Source organism: Psittacula echo (genome assembly GCF_963264785.1).
Source record: "Psittacula echo genome assembly, chromosome: 2".
Taxonomy (NCBI): domain Eukaryota; kingdom Metazoa; phylum Chordata; class Aves; order Psittaciformes; family Psittacidae; genus Psittacula; species Psittacula echo.
In genome coordinates, this window is record NC_137737.1 from 38,695,888 (window position 1) to 38,708,055 (window position 12,168).

Below are 12,168 nucleotides of genomic sequence, written 5' to 3' on the forward strand. Positions count from 1 at the left end.
TGTGCCATTAAAGGTTATGTGGAGTATAAGTAAGTTGTGCTCTGTTAGGAAAAACAGATTGGATACAGCACACCTTTAAAAAAACAACAATCTGCTACAACTATCAGTACTTCTGAGTAAAATATCTTTACTCTGTGAGGTTGTTGGTTATGTAGTGGTTTACTTTTTCGCCTGCTCATAGAAGGAGTGTGTACTTTTCTGCCAGGGCTCACAAAAGCTTACAGCTCAAACTTGATGGCTTAAATAAAGAGCTAGGAAGAGGGCCAGACAGCACAACAGAACTGATGGGTGGGGCAAAGCAGTTGATGTTGCCTACCTGCACTTGTGCAAAGCATCCGACACTGTCCCACACAACATCCTTGTCTCTAAACTGGAAACACGTAAATTTGAAGGATGGACCACTTGGTGGATAAAGAACTGGCTGGATGGCCGCACGCAAAGAGTTGTGGTCAATGGCTCAATGTCCAAAATGGAGACTGGTAACAAGTGGTGTCCCTCAGGGGTCGGTGTTGGGACCGGTCTTGTTCAACATCTTTGTCAGTGACATGGACAGTGGGATTGAGTGCGCTCTCAGCAAGTTTGCCGATGACACCAAGCTGTGTGGTTCGGTTGATATGCTGGAGGGAAGAGATGCCATCCAGAGGGACCTTGACACGCTTGTGAGGCGGGCCAGTGCCAACCTCATGAGGTTCAACAAAGTGTGAAGACCTCACAGCAACCTTCCAGTATCTGAAGGGGGTCTACAAGGATGCCATAGAGGGACTCTTCAGCAGAGACTGTAGCCGTAGGACAAGGGGAAATGGTTTTAAACAGGGGAAGTTCAGGTTGGATATAAGAAGTTTACTGTGAGGGTGGTGAGGCACTGGAACAGATTGCCCAGAGAAGTGGTAAATGCTCCATCACTGGCAGTGTTCAAGGCCAGGTTGGACAGAGCTTTGGGCAACATGGTCTAGTGTGGGGCATCCCTGCCCATGGCAGGGGGGTTGGAATCAAATGATCTTAAGGTCTATTCCAACCCTAGCCATTGTATGAGCCTATGATTCTATGAGTTATGCTTTGGCCACTCAAGTTCTGAATTATCTAAATGACAGGGATTCTGTCATCTCCTTTAAATAACTTCAGCATCCCGACTGAAAACAATCTGCTGCTACTTAGTCTCAGTTTTTTTCTGTTAAATTTTATGCCATTGCTATTGCCTTGTACATCATTCTCCTCTACCACTGGTAGCCCCATCTTGACAGTAAAATTGCTGTTGAAACACTGGGATTTTTTTGTGGCGGTTTATGCTACACACATAGAATATTTGCAGATCATGTCTAATGAATAATTATCATTTTATCTATTGGGTACAAGAGACAAAAGTCTGTTGGGTACAACAGTGTGGAGACAAGCCTCTGTTAAAATAAAGTCTGCCACTATTCCAGTTATTAGAAGGATTGCATCAAGGAGAAGATCCTAATGGCAGCTATTTCAATAATGTTTTGTCCACAGTAAAAGAAAAATTAGTTATTGCTGGGATCATTGTTACAATGATGGCAGAATTAAGCCTTAGTTGTGTAAATGCTCCCCCAGCTACACATAAAACACATTTAGGCTGTAAGGGTTGTATTTTCAGCCCAGAAGTGGAATCTAAGATTGCTGTGGTGGGGGAAGCTTAAGACACAAAGACATTACTTTTCAGACATTTGGCAGCCCTTTGTGAATAGTTTGCATCAGTCTTCCCTGATCTTACTCTCTTTTAGAAAGCTAAGAAATATAAGAAACAAGTTCTCAAGAAGATACATGTATATACACATCATACCTAAAGAGAATTTTTTGATGTATACATCCTGGATTATTTATTTTGCCTGTCCTGTGGCACAACATTAAGCCTGCCGTCCGTCCCTGCAGTCACCGCGCTAACTCTGGGGGGGACAACGAGAAGCAAGGGAGAGCTCAACGCCCGCTGCTGTCACCCCCGTCCTCGCCTTGCCGGGGCTTCTCCTACGGCCCCGCCCCGGGCCACGTCCCGCAGCCCCGAAATGAAACCTGCCGGCCCTAGGGTCCCGCTGGGTCGGGAAGCCGGGGAGTGCTGCCACCTCTTCCCGCTCCGCCGCCCGCCTTTGTGTCCGCAACAGCCCGCAGCCCCCCCTCATCCCCCCTTGCCCCGTGGGCCACCGCCCCCTCCCCGCGGGGCGAGGCGCGGTGCGGGAAAGGCGGCGATTGGCGGCGGACGGCGGAAGGCGGGCGGGCGGCGATCGGCGGGGCGGGCCCGGCTGCGGGCGGTGGCCCCCCATAAGAAGGGGCCCCGGCCGGGGCCGCCGCCCTTCTTCGCCCGCCGCGCAGTTGAGCCGCCTCGCTCCGGTCCCGGATTACAAAGCCCGCACCGCCGCCGCTATGAGCATCAGCACTAAGAACTCGTCGTACCGCCGCATGTTCGGCGGGAGCAGCCGCCCCAGCACCGGCACCCGCTACATCACCTCCAGCACCCGCTACTCGCTGGGCAGCTCGCTGCGACCCAGCACCGCCCGGTACGTGTCCGCCTCGCCCGGGGGCATGTACGCCAGCAAGACGACGTCGGTGCGGCTGCGGAGCAGCATGCCGCCCATGCGGCTCCACGACTCCGTGGACTTCTCCCTGGCCGACGCCATCAACACGGAGTTCAAGGCGAACCGCACCAACGAGAAGGTGGAGCTGCAGGAGCTCAATGACCGCTTCGCCAACTACATCGACAAGGTGCGTTTTCTTGAGCAGCAGAACAAGATCCTCCTGGCCGAGCTGGAGCAGCTCAAGGGCAAGGGCACGTCCCGCCTGGGCGACCTGTACGAGGAGGAGATGAGGGAGCTGCGGCGGCAGGTGGACCAGCTCACCAACGACAAGGCACGCGTGGAGGTGGAGCGGGACAACCTCGCCGACGACATCATGCGGCTGAGGGAGAAGTGAGTTTGCGAGGGGAGAGCGGCCAAGGGTCAGAACCACCTCGCGGGCGGGACCCTGACCATCCCGAGCCGGGCTGGGGGCGGCAGGGAGGCTTAGAGGGGGCTGGGGGGACCCCCGCACTTTCCTCACCTCTGTCTCGCGCCTTCCAGGTTGCAAGAGGAGATGCTTCAGAGGGAGGAAGCTGAGAACACCCTGCAGTCCTTCAGACAGGTTCGAGGGGGCTGGAGGAAGGGCGGGGGCTGGAGGAGAGCCCGAGGTGGTGGTGGGACGGGAGGGTGGGACTGCAGGAGTTGGCTTTCCTCGCACAAAGGAATCCCGTCGGTTCTCACGCAAACCCTCCTTGTTTTCTTTAGGGGGATGCTGCGGACTGCAGGGAGGGGAGGGAAACTATTGTCTTGCTTTATCCAAGTCTAGCCTGTTTTACAAAAAGCGCTCCGATGTGGAATCGCTTTCCGATCCAGTAAAAATGAAAGGGGGGCCATCTGCTCGCTTGGCTGAAGGGTATTAATGGTTTCTATGGGATTCACCGTGGAATGCACATACAGGCATTATGGCAAGTGTGGTGGCAGCAGATTGAAATAATAGATCCCTTTGTGTCGGAAGGGAGGGTGCAGTGGGCTGAATTCTTACTACATGTGTAATGGTGTGAGCATATTTCTAGCCGAAAGTGCCCATCGTGTGTATGGTCCAGTTTTTACATAAACCAGAGCTCCCTTTTAATGCATCACTTTGGTCAGTGCGTGACTGGACAGCAGTTCCAAGTTTAAGTTTTTTCATATGGGTGTTGCCTGCTGACATGCAGCAGGCAATTTGTTCCTTGGGGTGAGGTCGCAGCAGGCAAGCCTGCCTCCTATGGATGCCCCTTGAGAACACAGAATTCATCCTCAGTAAAAGACTTTAACATAAGAAACAAGTTGCCTTAAGTGCTTCTCCTCTGTAGGATGTTATGATGTTACCGGGATAAACTAAAACCTTTGTGACAGCCAGAACCAACTGTGCAAACAGTGTTCAAAAAGTGTTAAGCTCAGGATTTCACATATGCCAAACCAGCTTTCAACTTGGATTAAGTCTTGTTTGGAGTAGAAGGTATTTTGGAATGTGCTTTCTCAAATCAAGGTCTCTTCCCAAGAACTGCTGGTGAGAAACGATATTGGTAGCATACCTCCTGGCTGGAAGTGATTGCCGTCATCTCCAGACAGCTGGACATGGGCTGACTTCATCCCAAAATTCTTCTTAGACCTTAGTGATGTTACCATTCAGGAAATCATCACTTGATCATTACTTGATTGTCTGTTTCCCTGGCTAAGGCTCTTGACTGCAGTATATTTGCAGTCTCTGGAGGAGAGCAGGTGTCTTGCTGAGTTAATATGTGGAAACCAGGAGACCTACTGCTGTTTGGCGTCTGGGAATTCAGAGTCTGTGCTGGGGGGACAGAAGCTTGAAACAAAACAGTTTAAGATGCTGCCTTAACTTTAGCTTCTTTTTTTTTTTTTTTTTGACTACTAAGCCAACGGAGTGTCCCATGCAGAAACCCTTAAGCTTTAAAGAACCTAATCTGTTCTGATTCCTTGCTGAATTTGGTTGAAGAGTCCTTTGAGTTAAGGCTGGCTTTTAAATGATCTTTCCTACTTAACTGGTGTACTTCAAGGCATGTCTGCCTCAACTTCAAACAATCAGTTAAATTTCGTGAAGGCTGTAGGCTTTTAAGTGAACTTGGCTTTGCGTATAGTCCACATTCATTATCCAGCTCCTCCCTGTGCTGTGGAAAAATCACTCAGGAGCTGAGCCCCTAGCAAATCTGTGTGTGCATTACAATCAGAACTGGATCCACTTAACCTCCTGAGGTGTAGCTTATGCATAAGAATTGTAAATCATTGTCTGTAGAAAGACTACACTAAATCTACTCATGACATAACTGGTGCATTCAAGTGTGTTTGATTTGAACAACAGTATATTTAATTTTTCCTTACAATGAAAAGATAGGCTTAACATCTGTTTCAGCGTAAGTATTACTGTTCTGCAAGTGAAATTAAAGTCAGAGGACACAGAAGTTGAAACATCCTTTACTTTCCATCCTACAAACTCTCAGTTGTAAAAAAAAGAATAAATAAAAATGGAAAAGCACAGCTCATTATTAAACAATTATATTCTTGCTTTTTGCACTGGAAGGTTGTATACATTAATCTGGAACACTTCAGCAGATACTTTATTCTGGTGTAGCATCAAATTTACTTGATGGAGCAGTTGTATAGTTCAGTATTCTAAAAGAAACTGAACAAATGTTTGAACTTAAACTTTATATTTGTAACAGCTGCTTGCTTTAGAAACTGTTCAATTCATATGTACTGTGAATTTTAATTTATTCTCCTGAGCAAAGATATGATTTTATTCATATGTTGAGGGCTGTACTACGTAAAATGAAGCTAAAGGCTCAGTGAGATCTTCTTTTGGGGACAAAATAAGCATCACAGTTAGTGAGAAAGTTGTTTACTGCAGCTTTACCAGTTACTCTGGCAACAAGGAATAGGTCCTGAACCGAGGACAAGACTAACAGGTCTGCTCCTGGCTAATGTGAGGTTTTTCTAAAGTAACTGTGGATGCTCAACCCTGCAAACTGTGTCTGGCATTAAAGAATATCCTAGGATAAAGTCAATGCTTTGTCCAGTTGCATGTATGGATGCCTTACACTTGGTTTGCTCAGGCTACAGGTAGCTTGTTAATTTGTGTTTCTCTGTACATCTAGGAAGTACAGATACATTGATTCTTTACTCCCTAAGTTAATGATAAGGTATATAGTAAAATACACACCATATAGTCTTAAGTGTCTTCAATTTAAGATGATTTCAATTTATTATAAGCTCTTGAAAATCCTTTATCTGTTCAGTTGTCCTGAAAAAATTGATAGGATGTAGGTTTCTGGAAAATCCACTGGAAACTCTTTGGATGTCTGTGCATACATGTTGGGCCATAGCCATGTAATTTCCTACCAAAATGATATCCGGTTTCTTTGGGGTAGGAGAACAAATGAATTAAGGAATTCTATGAATTGAAAAACAGGCCGATATGAACAGTGTGGTTGTAATACTGAAAATGATAGGGAAGTTCTGGGGTGTTTTACTGGATAAAGAAAATGGAAGAATTCTTCTGGAGCTTACCCGAGTAAGAGGGATCCAAGGAATGGCTTTCTAAGAGTCCAAAGAAAACACTCCTTATTTCAAAAGTGCCATAAAATTGAGAATTGCTAATTAGGAATTCTTACGTATTGGGCAGTCCAAAATAGCTTTAAAGTAAGCTGTGAAGCCCTGATACATTACCATGTGAATGTAAGCAGGAAGCTGTGTATTTAACTACTATGAAAGTAACAATTTTTGCCTTTTCAAGCTAATTGTCCTGCATATTTAAGATGTAAGAAGTTACCAATCAATGTTTAGTCTTAAATTATGTTTTTGAACTAATTCAAGCAGCTCCCATGTAACATTCATGACATATTTTCTGTTAAGCCTTAAATGAATTTTTGCTGTTGATTAAGACTATCTCCATCCAGCCAGAGGTGGAGTCTTTGGCAGCTACAGAGAGGGTGTAGGCAGTGATGACTAACTTGATCTGCGTTTATGGTCATACCTTCCTTTTCTCAAGGGAGATCTGTCAAACCACTTGGAACCACAGTAAATGCTTGCAGTTCCTATAGGTACCTCACAACCTTTATAATTCTGTGGACCCAAAGGGGTCTGTGGTTGATCACCAAGAGTCCATAAGAAATTAAGCCCTCTGAGAGGCATGTAGGCACATGGGTTGTAATTTAAGCCCCCACTGGAAAAAATGGAATTTTGCAAATTGCAAGACTAACTCTTTTCCAGTGTAGTCAAGCTAAAAGAGCTTATAGCTGGCTTCTGACCCAAGTACCTGCTTCATCTTCAGGCAGGACTTACACCCACCATGATCTGTATGCTCTTGATCATGCTCAGCAATACACTTCATATTCTGTGTAGTTCCCGAAATCACAATAAAGGTGCATATAGTGGTTCTGAGGCTAAGGTAGGAGGTAGAAAAAAGGTTTTTCACAGTTCTTGATTTCATATTGTCTTGCCAAAGAGCTCAGTTGTAGCATCAGTTTGTATGCTACTGAGCCTGCTGTAAAAGACTTCTCTACATTAGTTTTGTAAGATTGCTAATTGTTCTTCTCTCTGGTCAGGATGTTGACAACGCCTCTCTGGCACGTCTTGACCTTGAGCGCAAAGTTGAGTCCCTGCAAGAGGAGATTGTCTTCTTGAAGAAGCTTCATGATGAGGTAAGCTGAATAAAAAGGTCTGTGATTAGATGACAGCCTAGTGAGCAAGTAAGCTCTTCACTAGTTCTGGCCCAGAGTCTCAATCTGTGTACGTTCCATATGCTGTCATGTAGTAACCCTGAGTGTCTGCTTCTCTCTAAGGAAATCCGAGAACTGCAGGCCCAACTCCAGGAACAGCACATCCAAATTGATATGGATGTTTCTAAGCCTGATCTTACTGCTGCCCTGCGTGATGTTCGCCAACAATATGAAAGCGTTGCTGCTAAGAATCTTCAGGAAGCTGAAGAGTGGTACAAGTCCAAAGTAAGTAAAATCTGTTCAGATGCATCAGGCACTCTAACTGTACAGAAGAGCTTTGCTGTAGCTCAGAGGGAACGCGGTGTTCCCTCTGTCTCTCTACTGGACATGAACGCAGCCGTGGCACAGAGTCTTTTTTAAACTCCTAGTCTAGGAAGCGTGCAGCTGAAAACATTTTGTCCTGTAGTACAGCATCAGAGTAATGGATCTGTACTCAGAGTCTTTCCTATATTGGATGAAATACCTGAGAAAGGAGTGAATGAACGGGTGAAAAGATGGGTAATATATAGGGCAGAGAAACAAATATGAAAGGTTTGATTACAAATTCCAATGTAATAATTAGAAAGGAATTTTAAGACTAATGCTAATATTTAAATGTTTTGGGTGTTAAGGCTTGTAGTGGCTTCAGTTGTTGGCTTCAAATGCTGTGTTCAGAGAAAGCCTGTTATACCATTTATGTTGAAGGATTATGCTAACCAAGCTGGGGATTTCCACAGTTTGCAGATCTCTCCGAAGCTGCTAATAGGAACAACGATGCCCTGCGCCAGGCCAAACAAGAAGCTAATGAATACCGCAGACAGATTCAGTCTCTCACCTGCGAAGTTGATGCCCTTAAGGGAAGCGTAAGTAGAAGACAGGAGTGTCTGAGACAGTCTCCCCTTTGCAGCTTTAACACTGCAATTTAATTGTTGATACAAATGTGAATGCGGCTGATCACCCATACAATACAGCTGCATATTAGTACTTTTCAAAAGGATGCTGTGAGCTCAATTTGCCCTACTGTGCACTGGTTAAGTTGATATACCCAACTAGTCTTACTTAAGGTATAAATGACAAGTTCATTCTTTTGCTGAAGTAGTCACTGTTTATGTAACACTTTCTGGAAGTGTTTATGGCTTGTCTGTCAGGTACCGCTGAAGCTATAAGAAAAGGCTGGAGGAGCAGTGGAAAGGAGGTGCAAATCTTGCGGCTGCTAGAACCTGTGTGCCTTAAAGGATAGCTTGAAATGGATTAAAGTGTTCAGTAAACCTGCAAATCCCCTCACTGAGGGCTATCTGCATGGTCAATTGTACTGTATGTGTTGGGCTTACTGTAAGAGATTGCTTTGCCACCTGGTAGGACAAATACATGGCACACCTCAGATCAAGTAGCAGAATAACCCGCCTTGACTTTGCAAGAGAAAGATAAGGAGATGAGAAACTTGGGACATGTCTGGGCATTTTCAGGAAGAATACTAACATAACTCAACTTTGCTTTTAAAAAAAAGAATTTAAAGGTCTTGAGGGGTAGGGAAGAGCGGCTGAGCCGCAGCAGGGCTTGACTTTGTTATTCTCTTCCAGAATGAATCCCTGGAGCGCCAAATGCATGAAATGGAGGAGAATTTTGCTGTTGAAGCTGCTAACTACCAAGACACTATTGGCCGTCTGCAGGATGAGATTCAGAACATGAAGGAAGAAATGGCTCGCCATCTCCGCGAGTACCAGGACCTGCTGAATGTAAAGATGGCTCTTGATATTGAGATTGCCACCTACAGAAAACTGCTGGAGGGTGAAGAGAGCAGGTAAACATCACAGGCAGACACTTTCCTAAATAGCAGTTACTAGAAGATGTTTTAGTGTCTGACTAGACACACCACGTCTGACACTATCCATTTCTTCTTTTTTTTCTTCAGGATTAACATGCCTATTCCAACCTTTGCTTCTTTGAACCTGAGAGGTAAGCTGTTTTATCATTAGGAAAAGAGCCCTGGGTGATTTCCTTTAGTATTTGAACTTGTATAAGCACAGTTGTGTGTGATTGTTTCTTAGATTGTTTCTTACCCTGTTTTCCATTACTTAACCTTGGGTGGGAGGAGCAACTTTGTTCCTGGGCACAGATATTTTTAAATGTCAGTGGGTGCATAGTGGGTGATGGTTTAGATGCCTTCTGAAAGTGCTTTAAGGGGAACAGACAGAAAATGGAGAAGATTAGCTTATCATTCAGAGCAGGAGACTTCTTCATATATAAATTAGGATTCTGAAAGTAGACGCTAAAATCTGTTACTCCTCATTTCTTTGAGGAAGGAATTCATCTAGACCGTGACTAATAATGCATTCTCTTCTGCAGAAACTAACATTGAGTCTCAGCCAATGGTTGACACTCACTCAAAGAGGACACTTCTAATTAAGACTGTCGAAACTAGAGACGGACAGGTTCGTGGCAACTTTATTTCTATCACAGCTGGTTTTACCTTAAAATACTCTTTACATTTGTTTACTGGTCAGTGCAGCCTCTGTAGGGTAGTAGGTATTGAGTAGAACAGCATCTGTCAGTCTGAGCTGCATGACTGAACATACAAATATAGCAAATGGCGTTTGTGGAAACAATTGCAAAATTCATCTGATAGTGAAACCTTAAGTGGGTGATAGTTACCTGTGTAATGAGTACTTAAGTTCAGCTGAGTTAGCAAGTTCTCAAAAGATTTCTTGCATCACCAGAGGAAAACCTGGCAATAAAGTGGTACTTGTTTGGGACAAGAAACTGCTTTCATACCAAGTCAAAGCGTAAATGGCTTGTGCACACTGTTTGCCAACTGGAACTTCTCATCTAGAAGTGAGAGTTGATACCCGTTTGTTCACACTTCTGTGGTACCAGATGTTTGAATTCTAGCTGTAGAAAACCCAACAATCTTCCTACTAAAACTTAATGCGTCTCTGTTTATCAACAGGTTATTAATGAGACTTCCCAGCATCATGATGACTTGGAGTAAAGCTGAAGTGAAGATGCATACTTACAAATGCAGGAGAAATTCTTACCAGCAAGATTTAAAAAGTCCATGTCTTAAAGGAAGAAACAGCTTTCAAGTGCCTTTCTGCAGTTTTTCCATGAGCGCAAGATTATTATGCTAGGAAATAGGTCTTAGATCTTGCAAACTGACTCTCCCTGAAAGATTAGAGTTTACAATGGAGTCTAGTTTACAAATTAGCAATATCTTGTGCTGCAATACTGTTTTTAAGTATCTGAATTCAATAAAACTGCTTTTTCCAGCACAGTATGAGCAACCTGTCGCTACTTCAATAAATCTTTGGAAAATGGCTATTGATGTGTTCTAATTTGTTAATTTCATGACTTTCTGGAAAGCCATAACATCATAATGCTGGAATTACTATACGGTTGACATCTGGTACTGGTTGTGTGGATTGCTGTTTTTTTCAGTTTAACTAGATAAACTGTCTTACTCATTTACTGCTTAGGTTTTGGAACCAACTAAAATGGACTATAACTGGCAGATGCATAATGTATTATGATATTTCTTATCACTTGAATAAAATCTGATACTTCAAGCTAATAAAAATTAATCTTGCTTTTATATACTAGTTAATCCAGTTACTAAGAGCTAAGAATGCCCAAAATACCTTAAGACTCAGCTCTGTAAAATGTAGTAGTTAAGTGGCTGTGAAATAGTTCATGCAAACCCTTATCTGCAAAAGCAGCTTTCATAAGTTAACAGCTGACTTCATTTTCCAGGAAAGACTAGTTCCCAAAGGCTTGTCTGTATTACAGAAGTTAAATGAAGGCTTCAGCTAAGTGAGGGTTAGATGTAGAGAAAATGAATGTATAGAGAGAATAACTTGCCTTACTGCTGACTTCATTCCAGGATTTAAACCCCTTTAAGTGGAGCTCTCCTTTTCAGGAGAACCAATGTGCTTTGTATTTTCTACTGAGCATCAGCCTAACTGCAGAAGAAGGGGGAAGAAAAAGCTCCCATTTGGCCTGACATAGTCTTCTAGGGGGCGGAAGTGAAAGGCTGAAGTCCTTTGTGAACACTTAGAAGCTTTCTTCTGCAAAGTAAGGTATTTCTCAAGTTAACACAGTCAAAACCTCCGCACAGCTCTTACCCCACAAAAATTGCTACTCTTCTACATAGCTCCTTCTGCAAAACCTGGCTTCTAGTAAGCTTTGTTACTAGCTTGTAAGCTTGGTTACTAGATGCAGTGCAGGCACTGGAGTAAGGGGGCAGTAGACTCCACTCTTTGCGTCCCGGTTGTCTGCCGCATCAGGTGAGGAGATCTGCAGGGGGGATGCTGAAGAGGGAGGTGAGCAGTGCCTGGGCTGTGCTGCAGCCCTCTTGCGGCTCGGACACATGGGTGTCCCGCAGCCTGCGTGTAGGGGCTTAGGCGTGACTGAGGTTTTCATCTTTGACTGTCCCAGGGAGAAGTGCTGAAGCTGCCCTTCACCGCAGAAAAGCACCTTATTTTTCAAACAAGGCATGGCGATGCTGTTCCTGCCCTGGTTTTCTTTAGTAAGTGTTCATAGGGGACTTCTGCCTCACTTCCACCTCCCAGCAAGTCAGAGGGAAGTTTCCCCTTCCTCATTACACTGCACCTGGGCTGATGTTCAGCAAAGCATACAAATATATTCGGCTGGAATATGTGCCTCTCCAGCTTGGTGCCTTAGGTGCTCACCTGAGAGGGAAGTCCTGCACTGGTCCTGTTTGTCCTAGTGACTCTTTCACGCAGAAAGGCCAGAAGTGACTCCAAGGAAAGTGCCCAGACCCAAGCCTCAGCCACGGCTTGCTGCAAAGCAGAGAAGATTCAGCCTGGTCTACAATGTGGTGAGACAGTCAAGTTAAAAAAGTGAGAGTGAACCCAGCCTCCTTCCTGCTGGGGAGGTTACAGACACCA

At 44.6% G+C, this 12,168-nt stretch overlaps 1 protein-coding gene across 1 annotated transcript; it reads left to right on the forward strand.

Annotated features, from left to right (window-relative positions):
* The first annotated feature begins 2,275 nt into the window (after positions 1-2,275).
* On the forward strand, positions 2,276-10,580 carry VIM (vimentin). Its single transcript, XM_080611490.1, has 9 exons — positions 2,276-2,918; positions 3,069-3,129; positions 7,112-7,207; positions 7,349-7,510; positions 8,002-8,127; positions 8,845-9,065; positions 9,177-9,220; positions 9,611-9,696; positions 10,212-10,580. Exons 1-9 carry the CDS (start codon positions 2,377-2,379, stop codon positions 10,251-10,253), a joined length of 1,380 nt encoding a protein of 459 aa, XP_080467616.1. The 5' UTR covers positions 2,276-2,376; the 3' UTR covers positions 10,254-10,580.
* The last annotated feature ends 1,588 nt before the right edge of the window (positions 10,581-12,168 follow it).

Bases quoted from the DNA above. Each gene is read 5' to 3' on its own strand.
- VIM (XM_080611490.1), top strand. From the start codon at position 2,377: ATGAGCATCAGCACTAAGAACTCGTCGTACCGCCGCATGTTCGGCGGG. The intron at 2,919-3,068 runs GTGAGTTTGCGA...CGCGCCTTCCAG, and splicing joins ATCATGCGGCTGAGGGAGAA to GTTGCAAGAGGAGATGCTTC. The intron at 9,221-9,610 runs GTAAGCTGTTTT...TCTCTTCTGCAG, and splicing joins TGCTTCTTTGAACCTGAGAG to AAACTAACATTGAGTCTCAG.